This window comes from Zalophus californianus, chromosome 10 (assembly GCF_009762305.2).
Source record: "Zalophus californianus isolate mZalCal1 chromosome 10, mZalCal1.pri.v2, whole genome shotgun sequence".
Classification (NCBI taxonomy): domain Eukaryota; kingdom Metazoa; phylum Chordata; class Mammalia; order Carnivora; family Otariidae; genus Zalophus; species Zalophus californianus.
In genome coordinates, this window is record NC_045604.1 from 50,180,240 (window position 1) to 50,199,385 (window position 19,146).

General features: G+C 41.3%; 1 protein-coding gene across 1 annotated transcript in view; it reads left to right on the forward strand.

Moving 5' to 3' along the window:
• The first annotated feature begins 745 nt into the window (after positions 1–745).
• Positions 746–19,146, forward strand: part of ASTN1 (astrotactin 1) — a 306,052-nt gene continuing 287,651 nt past the window's right edge. The window contains exon 1 of the mRNA XM_027613431.2: positions 746–1,330. Within this exon, the coding sequence (XP_027469232.1) occupies positions 1,048–1,330 (283 nt within the window). The 5' untranslated portion in view covers positions 746–1,047. The remainder of the gene's footprint in view (positions 1,331–19,146) is intronic.

Sequence of the window (19,146 nt, forward strand, 5' to 3'; positions counted from 1 at the left end):
GAACGGACTTGGCCCATACCCAAGGATACTCTTATTCCTTTCCAATTTGTTAGGGGTGCTTAGATACTTCAGGGGTTTTTTTTCCCCACATTTTCTTCCAGCTCTGTTATATTTACTGGATTCTCTAAAATTAAAGGCTCAACATTTCTTCCAGCTAGTTTTACTTTTTCTGTTAATTATAGCTTTCCCCACATCATCTTTATATTGGTTACCTTTGATAACATTTGTAACAGAAATGAAACAAAGAGCAGAAACAAGTTGCCAATAAAACTTCTGATCTCCTGCTTCACTGTACACTGTGCACTGGCTTTGTTTTGCTGTTTACATCTACCTCTTGAGCCATCTATAACTACAAGCCAAATATTTCCTCTAAATATTTCTGCAAAGTTAGTGCTGAGTAAAAATATATACATCCATTTTTCTCAGCACCCGTTTCTCCAACACACGTATGCAAAACTAGTGGGTAAAAAAGACAAGAATGGGACCACCTAAGCCACAAAATAATGGGGGGCTCATTTGCATCTAGAGAGCCCCCCCACCTGCTCTCAGGAAGCGCCTTTTAAGGTGTGTGCGCCTGTGTGCCCTCCCCAAGCCATCTGGATGATGATGCGAGAGGGAAGATTTTGCATTGCAAAGACCGATTTTTTAAAAATGCTGTGCAGGTAGTTCCTAGCCAAGAGCGTGCTCGTGCCGGGGGAGGCGAAGGAGGAGAAAGGCGGCAGCACCGGCAGCCTGCTGGGGGCTGACCCGATTCCCTAGAATCCTCAGCTCCCTTCCTCTCTCCTCCGACGTCCTTCCTTCCCTTCTCTCCTCCTTCCCCGCCTTCCTTTCCCCAGCGAAGCAGCTGCGAGGAACAAAGAACGCGGGCGCTCCGGGAAGCAGCGCGCAAGCCCCGCGCACTGCGCGCGGCGTCTGGCTCCTCGGAGCGGGGCTCTCCCGGCTCCACGTCCCTCCGCAGCCTCCCCCGCCTCCCGCGCTCGCTCGCTCCCGCCTGCTCGCCGCCTCCCCCACCTCCGCGGCGCCGGAGGAAGGCGGCTGGGGCTCAAGATGGCTTTAGCCGGGCTCTGCGCCCTGCTCGCCTGCTGCTGGGGGCCGGCGGCGGTGCTGGCCACGGCCGCCGGCGACGTGGACCCATCCAAGGAGCTGGAGTGCAAGCTCAAGAGCATCACGGTGTCGGCGCTGCCCTTCCTGCGCGAGAACGACCTGAGCATCATGCACAGCCCCTCGGCCTCCGAGCCCAAGCTCCTCTTCTCGGTGCGCAACGACTTCCCGGGAGAAATGGTCGTGGTGGACGACCTGGAAAACACGGAGCTGCCCTACTTCGTGCTGGGTGAGTCCCGGGGGAGGTCGAGGCGGCCTGGCGCCCCCACCCCCCACCCCAGCTCGCTCCACACACCCACTCGCCGCCGACCTCCCTTCCCCCACTCCTGTCGCCCAGGATCCGCCCCACGCCCAGCCCTCCCTCCACACCCACCTGCCGGCCAGCGCCTCGGTGCCCCCGACTTCTCCCCACATCCGACATGGATGATGGGCCCTCGACCTCCCAGCCGCCCTGCCCCACAGGAGCAGGTTGCAGGAGGCTCTCTGAAACCTTTCCTGGCCGTGACCTCTCCGCTTTCCTTCAGGAGCACATTGACAGAACACTTGTCTGAGACCAGCTCAACTCCCATAAGCCCTTCTCCCCACTCCCTGGCCACATGCCCCGTTCTTTGCTTCACACCCCCTGGACACCCACTCCCACAGCATTTCCTGGGGGAGTTGGAAACAGGTATCCCGCCCTCCCCGTGGCAGGCATGTGCAGGCCACATTGTACCGGCTGGATCTCTAGCCCGCACTCTTGGAGAGGGCTCTGTATCTCTCACCAGGTGACTGGCACTTAGTCACAACACTCAAGTTTTCTCTCCTCTTGGTGTCCATCCCACCTTCACACTTACATGCAACAATGTCCTCAACCAGCCACCTCCACTGCCCAGGTCACATCAAGATGCCTTGGATAAAGAAAGCATCCTACTGTAGTCTGTTCCTGTTGGTATCTTCTTTGTTCCCAACGCTACCTTAGGTAGGCAAAGGCATTCCTGCACACAGAATGGTCTCCCTGGCTAAGAGGCTCCCCTTCCGTTCCTTTTGTTTGTTTACATTTCTCTCTCAGTACCCCTCTACTCATTTTCTTAGGCCACGAAACTCTTTCAGATCCTGGAACCTTCTAATCCACCTCTCTTTTCTCACTGCCAGGCTGCAAAGATACTGTGGTCCTGCTCCAGCCTCTTGCAAAGCAGGACAGGTTCATGTGACTTCGTTAACCAAAATTTCCCTCACTTTTCCCTGTGCAGATGTCTCTCTCTCTCTGCTGTGTGCGCCCACCATGCAATCCATTTCTGTAGTGATGCTGTACATCATCCTTATTTTGCCCATGAGAGAATTCAAAGATAACCCAATTCATAGTTACTCTCTAGATCCAAAAACTGACAAACAATGAAACTATCCAGGAGGCAAACGTTTCATCTACTTAATGTCCTACCAACTGGAGTTCACTTTGTAGGAACATGGCTTCCTGATGGCCATACATAGGGTAGAGCCACATGTGGAATGTCCTATAACACCTCCCTGGTGCTCTTTATTCACAAGAGATCTCTTCACATTGCAAACATTAAGAAGTGGGTGAGTAAACCCTTACTCTCTGATCCCTACGGAAAAGCGATTTCAAAAATTGCCTGGTCCTTTGAAAAGTTGGTTTGCAATTCCTGGAGTGCGGCTTAGTTGACCCTGTTAAGTCCAGCCTACACACTTGATGGCATTACTTATTTTTGCATTAAAATCATACCAATAACATAATAAAACTGGGGGCTGGCTGGGAATGGGGACACTGTGGATATGTGGCTCATTAAAATGTACAATTGCTGGGTTATTCAGTGGATGCAAATTTTGCATGGACGTCACGCTGATGTGCAAGTACAATCTGTTCATCATAATATACAAGAAGGAGTTTGGGAATTACATGTTTCTGAAGAGCCTGTTTGGGGCTCTACACGTTGTGTTTACTGTGCATGAGGAAGGCTGTGTGTGGTGCATGAGAAAAAGGGCAATGAGCCTAGCAGGTCTTCAAAATCCCACTTCCTTTCTTGCAGCATCCCAAAGCCGGGGCCTGAAGCCATGATGTGCCTGCTAGGATCCAATGTGCACAGCAAAAGACCAGATGTTAAAGAATGGGGTTTCTGCACCTCTGTGCAAAGCTGCCCACTGCAGCACCCTGCTGGAGTTGCTATGGTAACCTCCTGCAACTTGGCATTTACATACAGGAACAAACACACTCTCACTTCAGGGCCAGATGCATTTCCTAAATGCATTGATTGTGTCCTTGCCACCTCCCCCCTCAATGGGGGCATGTTCAGACCCAGTATTCCCAGGGGGAATAGGGGTCACTATCAGCTTGGGTGGGGAAGCAGAAGTAGGCAGAAAGGGACAGTCCAAGTTCATGGAGGGTAGACTCAAGTGTATATATAGTTGTTCTCTAAGTTAAGTTTTGTGATCGTGGATTCTGTCTCTCGTGGTCAGTAGTAAGGGATGTAGTGACTTTGGTTTAGAACTTTCCCTACTCTTATCTCTGGAACTTAGTTTGCTGAAGCCATCCCCAGGAGGAATATGAATCCACCAGTCGTGGGAAGTTATTGACCATTTACTTGCTCAGCACTCATAGGCACTCTTAGGATAGAGAAGTTAGAAAAATTAAAGGCCCCTGCCCTCGGGTTCTCTCTAGTCAGTGGAAACACAGACTGAAATATTTGGAGGAGTTGTAAGTAATAACGCTTGAGTGTGTGATATGGGTGGTAAGGGGTGTAGGAATGTTGAGGAAGGAAGGAACAATTTGCATAGCAAGAATAGACTCCATAGATGACATGGGCTTGACTAGGGCCCTTGACCCAAATCAGGTCCTATGGTTTCCTTTTGTCTCTAGGATCAAGTCCCCTAACTTCAGTGAGGCAAACAGGGGTTTTATCCTTCTGACTACAGCCAACTTCTCCAGCCTCATATCCCTGCAAGCCTGCTGTAGCCTTTCAGGATTCTTTCAAGACATTGCACATACTGTTCCCTCCACCTAGAATGCTCTTTTCCTCTTCTCCACTTGGCAGCCATCTATTCTTCCTCCTAAACCCTGCACACCTATCACGTCTCTATGAAGCCTTCCCTCTCCTCCCAAAACAGAGAAGTTTATCCCACTCCTGTGCTCTTTGTGTGGATTTAAAAAAATCAAAACACAAATGAATGGAATTAAAGATGGATTCGCTTTGGTGTGGCCTAGGTAAGGTGAAGCCATTTGAAATCACGGAACAAAGATAAGCAATCGGTGGTGGTGAGAGTGAGTATGTGATGGCGTGCCGTGCATATGGAGCAGTACAGAGATCGGCCTCGTGGTAGAAGAGCGGTCAGGACGGTGCCTGGCTCTGTAGAGTGGAGCATTGTTCTCTACTTAGAAGCCAGGCAGTGGAGGGCTGACCTGACATAGAAAGCCATGAAGCCTGACTCCCAGACCTCAGCCATCAGTCCTGGCAGGTTTGCTTGTAGGATAATCCTGCAGGGTGGTGGAGGGAGTGGTGGTATCTTCTGTCCTCTTCAGTGAGTTTGCAAATTGTGTGTAAGGGCCATATGAGACTTTCAGTTGTGCTTTCTTTGGCTACATGTAGTTTTAAAATGTTTTGAATTTGAATGTTTTCAGTCAAGGCCTGCCATCTCGAGATTGTCATACTTCCCCTTTCTTTATGGTATTTCTCTGACAACTCTAAGCTGGATAATCTAAACCTGCTTTCAGAAGTGTTGCAAAACACTACAATATCCCAAAGTAATGGCAATGTCTAATTTAAGATATTTAAATTCGTAGATCTGGGGACCAAAAAGAAGAGGCTATAAAAGCAACCACAGGTGTTTTTTGGGCAGGGGGGTCTTAGGGATTGCAATCCAGGAGGCACAGGGTCCATGGAAAAAGAAAATCATCTCAAATTGCAAGCAGAGGGTACAGGTTTATAAAAGCAAAACCCACAAGGTTAGAGAACTTATTCTGAAAGAATTACGATTGGTGCTGACAGAGTTAAACTGGAGACTACAGGATTGGCTATTTAGCTAACAGGTGTTACATTGGATTTCAGTCCAAAGTAGAAGGATATGTTCCAGGAGGTGGTGGAATTGCAATTGACAAGTCACAATTGATGAGATCAAAAGTTCATGGCTGTTCTGGAGAATTGAAACAGAAGTGCATAGGCCCTGCTTCCTCAATGTCCTCCCCACCCTATTTTGAACAGACTCTCTTAGCAATGTTTCACTTTGGAATTTTCCTTTATTAAAAGGCTTTATTCCCCTCTCAGGAGAATATAAAAGGTTTCCTAATTTGCCAATGAAAATTTCATATCTCAACTAAAACTTTGTATCTCAGTTTTCAAAATAGTAGACATTCTTGCTTTAGAGGCGTATTTGATTTTGAGACAATTGGTTAACCTGAAATGTAGCTTCTGCATTGAAGTGTGGTTTCCTGGGCTGTGAACAGAACAGATTTATCAGATTCACTACTATTTGAAAGGGATGCTCCTCTGTTTCAGACCCAACTCTGGAGCTTGTGCATGTGTAAAACTCAGTGAAGGAAGCTGTTTCTCTTGAGCCGGGGTGTTTAGTTTTAGCTGTCGTGGCTTTTGATTGAAGAAGGTGCTCCTGAAGATAAATCAATCAGCCTGCAGAGATGTAGTGAGTTCCCACATGCAAGGTGGTGTTTAAACCTTCTGGAGCAGTCCAGTGTGGTGGTTAAAAGAAAAGGCTTTGAAGACCGATCTAGGGTCAACTCCTTCCTGGCTTTCCACTTATTCCAGCAGTGGAAAAAAGTAGGATCAGAGAGGTTAAATAATTTACTCAGGATCCCATAGCTAATAATTGATGGATCCGTCGCTCGAACTCAGGTCAATGTAACATTTAAACCTTTCTCGTCATTACTATTTTATGCCTTGAAATTGTTTAAAATCCATTCTTTTTCATGGTTCTATGAAAGAAGCCCTGGCAATGGTTAGAATAGGGAAAGTACACTAACCTAGTTTGTACAGAAGAATCGTTTATGATTTCTATGTAAATACCTTTTGGATATCCTTGCCCATTGAGTGATTTCTCACACAAGGCTTTAATGCAGAAGAGAGTGAACTTCATCAAGAAATATTTGCCTGAGTAGGTGTTCTTACCTAAGCAGAATTGGGGAATTCTTATTTATAGCGTCCAGATGTGGATAGCCATGTTCCTTGGTGTGTTATGGCACCCACAGTCATGGTGAACAATGTGGGATACATGTCCAGGGCTCTTCTTAGAGAGACCCCACAGAAATGCAAAGTGGGAGTCCCAGAAGAAGACTCCGCTGTTAAATGGAGCCATCTAGAAGATGCTGTGGTTTTAGCTCCTTGTCCAAGGCCACTGCCTTTTGTATTCAGTGGCCTTGTGCTTAGAATCCACTGTCAGAACCCAGTGGAGCTTCTTGAACAGCATTTTCTGAATTTTTTAATTGGCTTCTAGTGTAATTAATACTGGGCATAATTTTCTACCTTTCTACAAAAGGTGAGCTTTTGCCTAATACGAAACAGCCCTAAATTTTTTCACAAGTCTCTCTCCATCTCCCCATTTGAGAAGAAACTTTAAAATTTGTTTCTTTTCCTTCCTTTTACTCTCTGCTATGGTGAGCTGCTTAGGTTAACAGTAAACAGTTTTGCATAGAGTGGCAGCCCATCCAAGACACAGAGGATGAGTGGCAGCAATCTTAGAGTAGGGTCTTCTATGCTTACACGACTCATAGTAGCAGAATGCACTAATTTATAGTATTGAGAGGTTTATTATTTACTGTTTGTCTATAGAAATGTAGATTTTTACATCAAAGTCATTTTGAATGCAAGAGTGATGAATTTTACAACACTTCAAATGCTCTTCTAAATATAGTGATAGGTTTGAATTCAAGTCATTGAAGTTTTTGAAGGAAAAATAAAATACAAGCTTAATTTCTTTATTTTTCTTTGTGGAGCAAGGATTGGGGTCTTGTTTTATGGAAAATATATATATATATACACACATACATATGTGTTTTATGGAAAATATATATATATACACATATATATGTGTGTGTGTTTGTGTGTGTGTGTATATATATATGTATATATATATATATATATATATGTATATGGTTTTTTAGGAATGTAATTAAACCCAAAAGGCTAGTAGTTTCTCAGATTAAGGCCAGTTTATGGGAACAGAACTTGGCATCCTTTCAGCAGGAACATGCTGAGTCTATATTCTCCACTTTTACACCAAGTTCAAATATATGCACACAGATGGCAGAACAAGCTCTATTTTGAGCGAGTTAATCTCTCAGGACAAGTTAAAGCCTATGGTAATTTCTAATGTACCACAATTTGGCATCTATCATCATTTTTTTATTATAAATGTGTAATAGTTATTATTTTATTTTTTAATCACATATAATTTAAAACTTTGAGAAAACAAAATGAAGTGCCTCTATCGATTCCTGGGTTTCCAACACAATTTGTACAAATTAAATTGATGCCGGTGGTAATCCAAATTGATGTGAGACTTTTATAAAGCAGTTTGGTATTACACAGTAAAGTTGACAACATGCATGCCTCACAACCCAGTGATTCCCCTTTTAGGGATTTAGTACACAGAAATTTTTATATGCATATTGTTAACCTTAAAAACAGAAGGTATTTTACCAGCAAAAATGGGTTTATTTGGGGAGGGCAGAGAATTGCAGTTGAGGACGTACAAACTCTGGCAAAACCATAGGCAAGTCTAACAAACGAAGGAGGGGGATGTTATTTTATAGAGAAGAAGGAAGAAGTTGGGAGAGGTTGTTTTGAATAAAAGTCCATTGGAAAAAAGCAAGAATTCAGGGTGATGATAATTTGTCATCAGCTGAGTTGCAGGGCTAGTTGACTTCTTGTAGAAGATTCAGTGTGCATCTTTTCCTGGGTCCTGTAATTGATCATTCCTTCCTAGGGATGATTCTTCTGTTGGGGTTTGTAACTGACAATTCTCCCTGTGATTGACATTGAATGGTAGGGCTCCCCCTTCTAGCCTCCCTGCTTCCACTTTGGTGAGGTTTCCCTTCACTAATTTTTACAATGCATGTGAATATTTGTAGTAGCAGTGTTAGTCATAGCAAAACTTGGAAACAACCCAATGTCCATTAACAGGAAGCTAGAAGTATAGGAGATGTTACAGTCATCCCCTGGAATGTTATCCAGCCATGAGAATCAATGAATTACAGCCACGTATACCAACATGGATACACATCACAATGGTAATGTTAAGTGAAGACAAACAACTAGCTGAAAAATACATACAGCACAGTTTCATTTATATAAAATTCAAAATAACAACACATTGTTTGAGGATATGTAAAGATGTAAATTTTTTATGAAAAGCAAAGAAACAACACAAAATAAAGGATGGGTGTTACCTCTGGTGGAAAGGGAAGATAATGGAAGGGGGAGGGAAGGAAGAGGGGCTTCTGACATTCTGGCTGTATTTCATTTTTGTTTTTCTTCTTTTCTTTTTTTAAATAAATTTAGTTTTTTTATAACAGTTTTAGATTTACAGAAAAATTGCAAAATGTACAGCGTTCTCATACCCCACACCTATTTTCTCCTGTTACTAACATCTTATGTTGGTATGATACATTTATTACAATTAAAGAACCAATATTGATATATTACAATTAACTAAAGTCCATCCTTTATTTAGATTTCCTTAGATGTTACACTGAGTCATCAAGTCTCCTTAGACTCCTCTTGGTTATGGTAGTTTTTTGGCCTTGTTCTTGATGACCTCAACAGTTTATGAGAAGTATTGGTCAGGTATTTTGCAGGATGTCCCTCAACTGGAATTTGTTTGTTTTCCTCATGATGAGATTGGGGCTCTGAGTTTGGGGGAGGAATGAATTTTCATCACATGTCAAGGGCACATTTGGTCAATATGACTTAGCATTGTTGCTGTTCATCCTGATCACCTGGCTGAGGTAGAATTTGTCAGATTTTCCACCATAAGTTACTCTCTTTTTCCCTTTCCATGCTGTAATCTTTGAAGGAAGTCAGTATGTATAGTCTATACTAAGAAGACAGGGTGTTATGGTCTACCATTTAGAGAGTGGAGTATCCACATAAATTATTTTGAATCATTGTACATGAGACAGTTGTCTCTTATCTCTTATTAATGTATTTATTTAATCATTTATTTATATCATATGGACTCCCAAATACTTATTTTATACTTCGGGTTATAATCCAGTACTACTTTATTGATTTTATTGCTGAAATGGTTCCAGCTTTGGCTAATGGGGAGCTCTTTCAGTTGGCTTCTGTGTCCCTTTGACATACCCTCATCAATGTGGGTGTTTGTTTTGTTTTTGTTTTTTGCACATTTTGTTACTTTCTGTCACTTCCTGCTCCAGCTCATTTTGTATATTGCCTACCCACCATGCCCCCAGAGTTCTAGAATCAGCTCTTTCTCTGATTAGCCCTGATTCTTTTCACTGGAGAATGGTATTAGAAACCCAGATCTAGGCACTGTGCATATTTATTTATACTGGGGTGTTGTTGCTTCTAGGGTTTCTCAGCTGACAGAGCAAGGAAATACATGTGTGTATACGAACTCATAGGTACATCCATATCTATAAATATTTCTATAAGTAGCCATCTGTATCTTATTAAGCTAAGCATGAGTTCATGCTGATGTATCTAGCTCCAATCCATTATCTAATTATTGTGAGCTAATTCATTATCTAATCCATGGATCATTCTAACCTCCTTCCTTTGTTCACCCCGTCCAGCAGTGAGAAATCTGGTTCTCACTATCTTCCATACACTTATTTAATTGTTCAATTCCGCTATACATGTATAACGGTATCAGAATTGCTTACCCATACCCCAGTGGGGAAAAACTTGATAGTAAGAGTACCGTTCTTACATACAGCATCTTTTGTCTTTAGTGTTAAAAGACCAACCAGTTAGTATTTTGATACAGTTAGTATTTTTGTATCTTTGATACAGTTAGTATTTTGTCTCATTCTGCATTCCATCCTAGGATCACCCAGCCTCCTAAATGATTTTTCTTTTAATTTGCACACATTAAGATTGGCTCTTTGTGTTCAAAAGTTCTGTGGGTTTTTAACAAATGAAATGCATAGTGTCAAATATCTACAATTATAGAATCATGCAGAATAGTTTTACTGCCCTACAAAATCCCTTGCCCTTCCCCTATTTACCCTTTGCCTCATTACGTCCAGACTCTGGCAACCGTAGATCTCTACCGTGGCCATAGTTCTGCCTTTTTTAGAATGTTATATAATTAGCATCATACAAGTATGTACCCTTTTCAGACTTCGCCTCTTTTCACCTAGCATTATGCATTTAAGATTCATCCATATCTCTTACTTTTTTTTTGTGGCTTGATAGCTCATTCATTTTTATTGCTGAATAATATTCCATTGTATGAGTATACCACAGTTTATCCATTCACCTGTTGAAGAACATTTGGTTTTCTTCCAGTTTTTGGCCATTATGAATAAAAGTGCCATAAATAGTAGCATATGGGTTTTTGTGTACTCTCTTTTTGTTTTGTTTATGTAATTTCAGTGCAGAGGTTTGAGTTAATCATACTCCTCAATACACAATACATTTTATCATAGCCCTATGAAAACCCTCCTCCTTCCAATGGTTCATGTATTTGGCTGTTTGTTTCTCTTTACCGCTACTCCTGATTCCCACCTACCCTTCCCCATAGGCAAGCACTCTAATTTCCCTAATGTTTATCTTTTTTAGGGGGTATGTATTCTTGCAAAACATGAATAGTTTTGTGTTCATGTATTTTTAACTTAACTAAATGGTGATACAATACAGCATACTGATTCTTCCTCTTTTCAGTCAGCACTATATTTTTAAGAGCTACTCATGTTACTAGGTACAGTAAAGCCCAACACTGTCCAACTGAGCTTTCTGTAATAATGATAATGTTCTACTTCTGCCTTATGCAGTATGGTAGGCCCTAGCCCCATGTGACTCTTCAGCACTTGAAATGCAAATGAAGAGCTGATTTTTTTACTTTAAAAAAAATTTAACTAATTTGCATTTAAGTAACCTCATGTGGCTGGTGGCTGCCATATTGAATAGTCATATGTCTAACATTTCCATCATTGTTGCAGAAAGGTTTATTGGGTAGTACAGGTGTAGCCCATTGGTTCTTATTGCTGCAGAACGCTCCGTGATCGGTGTCTACCACATTTACCAATCTTTTCAGTGATGGATACCAGGTCACCTCCAGCTCCTCATCACTATAAATAATGCTGCAATTATCATCTTTGTGCGTATTTCCTTGGGGACTGTTGTTAAAATTTCTCTGGGATATAAACAGGAGTGGAATTGTTGCTTCACAAAGATTATCTATATTTATTTTGACTAATACTGTCAAATTGTGCTCAGAATGGCTGTACTAGTCTGCATACTCATCAGTAGTATTTGAAGGTTACTATACCCCAATATCCCCACCAACACTTATCTTTATTCAGTGTTCTCATATTTGTCAGTTTTCTAAGTGTGAAGTGATATCTCATTGTTATTTCATATTTTCAGAAGCACTTTAAATACTAAGGAGATTATCCCTTTGACTGTAATAGGAGTTACAAATAAATTTTCCCCCCAGATTACTATATGTGTCTTGATTTTGCCCATGTTTTTGTGTAGTTGGTTGGTTTTCCAAAAGCTTTGGAACTTTCTGGAAGTTAGTATTTATTTTTGGCTTCCATACCTTAAGTCTCAGTTGGAAAGTTCTTCCTCACTTTAAGATTATAAAAGGATTCATCATTCTCTCTTCTTATAGTCTAATGGTTTCATTCTTTGCATTTAAATATTTGATATATTTTGAATATTCTGACATATTCTGTGAGATATAACCTTATCCAGATGTACTGTAGGAAGTATCAACTTTAGCTCTCCAGATGGTTACTCAGATGTCTCAGTGCCATTTATTAAATAGTTTGTGATTTCCCCTTTGGTTAGAGGTGTCATCTTTATCACATACTGAGTTCTTTAATACATTTAGGTCTATCAGAACTTCTGTTCTAGTGCCATATATATACATATATATATATATGTGTGTGTGTATATATATATATGTATATATATGTCTCAGTTGGAAAGTTCTTCCTCACTTTAAGATTATAAAAGGATATTTATATATATATATAAATATATATACACATATATACATATATATGTGTGTGTGTGTGTGTGTGTGTGTGTATATATATATATTCTTGTGCCTATCCACATTGCTTTAATTATTGAAGCTCTGCTCTATGTTGTAGTATGCTTAAATGTTCGGTAGGACTCGTCACCGTCTGCTACTGTTCCTTTTCAGAGTTCTCCTAGTCATTTTTTTTCATATAGACTTTCAAAGAAGCTTGTCCAGTTCTTAAAAAAACAAACAAAAAAACAAAAAAGAAACAACGAAACCTAGGTATCTTTGTTTAAAATCTTGTTAAAATTTTTAATTAACTTAGGGAGAATTAAATCCATTTGATGTTGAGTTTTTCTACTTAAGAACTTGGTGTGTTTGTGTTTGTTTAGGCTTCTGGTCTGCCCTTCAGTACAGTTTTAAAGGTTCTTTTTCTTCATAAAGTTTTTGTACATTTCTTGCTGGATTTACTTCTAGGTATTTTGTCTTTCTGTCCTTTTGTAAAAGGAGTATTTTATATGCACATATATAGCATATATATTTTTATATGTATGTACATATGTCCTAAATGATTATAGTTTGTGTATATCAAAGACCTTGATATTCATGTGTTAATTTTCAGCTGCCACTACCTTACTAAATTCTTTAGCTCTAGCTGTGTTTCAGTTGGTTTTCTTGGATATTTTAGTTATGCAGACATATCATAGGCAAATATTGATTATTTATATTGTCCCTTCAAATTTTTATTTCTTTGATTTTATTTTCCTGTTTAATTACACTGGTAGTAACTACAGTACAATGTCAGGTAAAAATGTGATAATGTGATTTCTTGTCTTTTCCTGACTTTAATGGAGCAACACTACTGTCTTGCCATTTTGATAATTGCTTTGTGTTCAGATTGATAAACATTATCATGTTAAGGAAGAATTGAGGGGCGCCTGGGTGGCTGAGTCGGTTTGGGCTGTCTGCCTTTGGCTCAGGTCACGATCCTGGGGGCTGGGGATCGAGTCCCACATTGGGATCCCTGCTCAGTGGGGAGCCTGCTTCTCCTTCTCCCTCTGCCATTCACCCGGCTTGTACTCTCTGGCTCTATCTCTTTGTCAAATAAAGGAATAAAATCTTAAAAAACAAAAAAGGAAGAATTGAGTGTTTCTTTCTTTATCTAGAATGACTTTTTAAAAGATTTTATTTATTTATTTATTTATTTATTTATTTATTTATTTATTTATTTGAGAGAGAGAGAGAGAGAGCATGTGCACACATACCAACAGGGAGGAGCAAAGGGGGAGGGATAGGGAAGTGGAAAAAATCTCAAGCAGACTTTGTGCCAAGCATGGAGCCCAACAGCTCAATCTCCTGACCCCTAGAGCATGACCTGAGCCTAAACCAAGAGGCCAACACTTAACCGATTGAGCCACCCAGGCACCCCATCAAGAATGAATTTCTTAAAATATTAAAATTTTTTAGTGTCTATAATCATGTGATTTTTCTCCTTAGATTTATTAAAAGGATAAATTATATAAATTCTAATATTGAACTCTCCTTGCGTTCATGAAACAACCCTCACTTGGTATCTAGTGAATTATTCCTTTAATGTGTTGCTGGATTCTGTTTGCTAATATTTTATTAAGGATATTTTACATCCATATTCCTAAGTAAAGTTAGCCTCAGATTTTCTTTCTCTGTGTGTCTAATCTTTGGCAGGATTTGTTATCAATTTTACATTTACTTTATAAAGTAAGTTTTAAGTTTTCTTTCTTTTTCTGTAGAGTAATTTATATAGCATTGAAATGATCTACAAAACCTATAGCCATAACCACTGTCCTACACAGTGTGGTAAATGTAATGACTGAGTTAAGAACTAATTAATTACTTTGTTAGTCAATAATGAACTACTAAATAAGATAGGATAATAGGAAATTCTTTCCAGAGAAAATATTCTAAGTTGAGATTAAAGGATGGTGGGATTTAATCTGGTAACCATAAGAGTTCTCAGTTTTTAAGAGAAGTTATGAGCTCCATCAGAAGGGAACAGGAAGTAGAAAGTGTAAAAACCAAAATGGGTGAGCGGAAATGCAGTATAAAAATATTTAAGCACCGTCTTTGGGACCTTTGTCAAAAGTTGACAGCCTTCAGTTAAGGGAGCATGAAACTAAGAATATAAACCATAGAAATATCCAGGGAGACTCTTTCACGGTTGCCAGTTTCTTGGTGGCTTTTGTAACTCTAAATAGTGAGGGGATACTTTCAGTGACTATGCCACACCACATAGCTCCATGAGGCAGCATTCCCAATAAAACTTGTATACATATAGCATCATCTGGAGATGTGCAGTGCAAGTCTGGGCATATCTAGTGACCTTGACTGATGACTTCACATTGTCCTGTTCTCCCTGTATATCTAACTTTCCCCCTAAATTTTGGAAATTAAAATTCACTCATTTTTCCCCATTATAATCTCGTCCTGTGCCTTGATTCTCTTTCCCATGTCCCCTTTCCTATGTTTCCCAGTGTCCTCTGGATGGCTCTTTTCAGTCTAGTAATAATCAGAATATAGTCTGAAAGGGTGCAGTGGCAAAAAGTGGGCTACTTTATTGAGAAGTGTCCTCTGAACACTTTCTCATATGTTCTCTAAGCACATAAGAGGGGTGGCCATTCCCTCTTTTCTTCACTGATGCTTCCATACCAAGTGTTCTTAGCCTCAGCATCATGAATGGGCTCCCAAGTCCATTAAGTATAAAATTTGTGTGTAAGTGCAATTTCCTGGAAAGAGAGTCCATAGCTTAATCGGATTTTTAAAGGGATACTGTAAGTAGGAAAAAGGTTAATCCTCTGGAACAATGAGACCTTTACAAATAACTTAAGGAAGAAAAATTTATTCTCTCTTAGACAACAGTTCCAAGGTGAGGGGTTCAGTTTGGAAGGGCAGCTCCATTCCACTCACTTCTTCAGAAACCAGCGTCCTTCTCTCTTGCTGCTCTGCTGCTTCCCCCTCCCCCCCCCCCCCCCCCCCCCCCCCGGTTTTCATCCTCTCCTGCCTGGACCAGCAGGTTGACCAGCATGTGTTTCTACTTACAGGAAAGAGAAGGGCAGAAGTACAGGGTTACGATATTCTTTTTATTTAAGACAGTGAGATAAATATTGCACATATCTCATCTACTCTCATGGCTTTGGAGAGAACTTTGTCACATGCCCTAAGTCCAGGCAAATGATGCTGGGAACTTCAGTCTTAGCTGGGTGGCCGTGTGGGCTCAACTTAAATTCTAGGCAGAAAGAGAGGATTTGGAGAGTCTGGGTGGCTCAGTTATGTCTTGACTCTTGGTTTCAGCTCAGGTCATGATCTCAGAGTCCTGGGATCGAGCTCTGCATCAGGCTCCGTGCTCAGCGGGGAGTCTGCTTGAGGATTCTTTCTCTCCCTCCTCCCTGCTCATACACTTTCTCTTGCTCCCTCTTTCTCTCTCTCTCTCAAATCAATAAATAAATATATTTTTTAAAGATTTTATTTATTGATTTGAGAGAGAGAGAATGAGAGATAGAGAGCACGAGAGGGAAGAGGGTCAGAGGGAGAAGCAGACTCCCTGCTGAGCAGGGAGCCTGATGTGGGACTCGATCCCGGGACTCCAGGATCATGACCTGAGCCGAAGGCAGTCGCTTAACCAACTGAGCCACCCAGGCTCCCTCAATAAATAAATCTTTAAAGAAAGAAAGAGAGGATAGATTTTTGGGAAAAAGAGCAGTCTCTGTCACAGGAACTTCAAAAAAGTTAAGAGCCATCCTTCTAGACCCATACAGTTCTACTCTCCTTCCAGAAGACACCTCCTTTTTGGAACTACACATCTTCAATTTTGTCACCTTCTGCCCCTCCTTCTTATTCTTGGTACTGCTCCTCTGTTTTTTTCTCTGTCTCATCTCCTGCCTTCACTCAAGCACATTTCTTGAACTATGTAGATATTGGTCAAAAAACCTATTCTTAAAGGCCCACATAGCAAATATTTTAGGCTTTTCTGGACATATGGTCTCTGTTGCAGCTACCTAACTATATATTTATATAGACAATACGAAAATGAATGGGTGTGGCTGTTCCAATAAAACTTCATTTTCTCACAAATAGGCAAGCAGCCTACATGTCACTGTTTACAAATTCTGATGTAGACTGTATATCCCATTTCTTACTTTATAAATTCCTTGCTTCCCAGCACATCATTGACCTTCAAAACCCCATTTCATTCACTGGTAACTGTGGTCACAACCCCGCATCCCTGAAAGTCCTCCAGCTCTGAAACTGGTCTGCTCATACCACAGATTGTTCTTTTTTTTTTTTTTTAAAAGATTTTATTTATTTGACAGAGAGAGCACAAGCAGAGGGAGAGAGAAGGAGAAGCAGGCTCCCTGCTGAGCAAGGAGCCCGATGTGGGACTTGATCCCAGGACCCTGGGATCATGACCCGGGCCGAAGGCAGCCGCTTAACCGACTGAGCCACCCAGGAGTCCCCCACAGATTGTTCTTTACAGCTCTTTCCTGCTCTTCCTTACACTCTGACTGATGTATGACCCTTGAAATTCACCATTTCATTGATCCCTTTTTATTTTATTTATTTATTTATTTATTTTCATTGATCCCTTTTTAAAAAAGATTTTACTTATTTGAGATTGAGAGAGAGAGAGAGAGAGAGAATGAGCAGGGGGGAGGGGCAGAGGGAGAAGGAGAAGCAGACTCTCTGTTGAGCAGGGAGCCCGACGCGGGGCTCAATCCCAGGACCCTGGGATCATGACCTGAGCCAAAGGCAGACACTTCAGCGATTGAGCTGAAGGTGCCCCTTCATTGATCCTTTTATTTTCCTCATGTCTATTAGAATGCTTCTGGCAACTCTTCCTTTTCCTGTAGTACCTTTTTATTAGAATCCTCAATTTCATTGCTTCTTGTTGTTGTACATCATCTACTAGTAAATGTCCAAATTTGGATCAATTGCCCCATATCCACTTGCTTTACTTTGACCCCCAGACTGAATGCCAAGGTTTGTATGTAAATTTTCCCATTTGTCTGGATTGGTGGTACCATAAATATCTGAGTTCTAATCTCTGTTTGGCCCTAAACATTGCTTATCATTTTTTTATTGTCCTTGAGCAACCTGTCTTCTCCTTCCCCCTAAGTAACTATTTCAAATCTTTAGTAGATAGTTAAGCTCCCAATCTAATTTCTATATCTCTTCATGTAGCATAAGACCTTGCCTCATACTTTATCTAAAAATTGAGGCTGATTATCAGGCATAATTTCTGTACACCCCCAACTCTCAAACTTGTAGACATACTTCCACATTCATTCTTAACTTCTCATTTCCAACTGCCAATATTTTTTCAGCAACTGCTAGGTATTGGTCATGATACTAAGTTCTCAGGAGGCAGTGAGAAATAAAAAAGACAGTTCCATATTCGCAGAACAAAGAATTCTGCCTCTTCTGGGGCCTCACTGTATTGATCATTCCTCTCTTCTAGATCTTTTCTTTGTCTTGCCCATTCCTTTTCCTAGATCTCTCCCTTCAGTTTATAGTCATGTCTCTCCTATCTTAAAAAAACTTGCCCACTTCCTACCATATCCTCCTAGCGAGCACCTGATCAGTCTCTTCCTGTTCAGAATGGCGTTTTGCTTGCTGACTGCTTCATTGCACCAGGGACCATGTGAAATCCAGGGAACGCTCTTCTGTCCTCATCTTAATGATCTCACTGTTACATTGCCACCACTGGTCTTCCTCGAAGTTGTCTCCTCCTTTTCTTGGGTAATGCAAAGGTAGGAAGGTACCTTGTAAAACTGGAAGAAAGCCAGTGTGGCTGGAGCATAAAGACAAAGATCATATCAGCTGGTGGCACCTTCAGAAGCTTTATTTTCCAGCTTATAATACTATATTGACTCCCAGGACTTGCTGGAGAATGTACATGATTCTTAGCAAGACATGAAAGGTACTCCACGATTTGGTTCCTCCCTGTCTGCTACTGTGTCAGATTGACTCATGTTAGTTTGAAATTTTTCCATTATAAGTAAGAGAAAACTTAACTTGAACTGAAGTCAATGATAAAGGGGATTTGTTGGCTCAGGTCAGTGAAAGCGGTAATCAGGCTTACTGTTATCAGGGCTCCGGCTTTGTGTCTCCTTAGTTCATGGCTTTGGCCTCCTCTGTGTGTGGTGTGCGTCATTAGATGGGTCGTAAAATAGCAGTAGCAGTTGCAGGCACCACATTCAGATGAAGTATGTCCAGAGGATGAGTAAGGATTGCTTCTGAGAGCTTGCACAAGAGGAAGAAGGCTGCTCTCTTCCAGCAGTCCCCTGCAAGCCACTCCTCGCAATTCGTTGGCATGAGTTGACTTAGGCCTGCCCATCCCTGGCTCAATCTCTGTGCCAAGAGGGATGCAGTAACTGCTCAGCTTCAACGAATTGGCCCATTCTGGAGCTGCATGGAGAGAGGAAGAGTGAGGAGGAAATTTCTGAGTCACTTCAGTCCCTTCTGCTTCATATATCACGAAGGCTGACCTATTATTCTCTCTTTTATCACCCCCCCCACCAATTCCTTTTGTTCTTCCATATACATCTTAGGTACAACCTCCTCTTCTGAGGGTTCTTTGCCTTCTCTGTTCTCCTGGCACTCCATGTATACTTCCCTAGTAATACTCTGTAAATCTTAAATTATTTTCTTTACCAATTGCCTATCCCATGAAAGCATAAATTCCTCAGAGAAAAAGAGAGCACACATGCGTGTGCACACACACGCAAGCTAGGGGAGGGTCAGAGGGAGAAGGAGAGAGAGAATCCCAAGCAGGCTCCCTGTAGAGTGAGGAGCCCAATGTAAGGCTTGATCCCACAACACTGAGATCATGACCTGAGCCAAAATGAAGAGTTG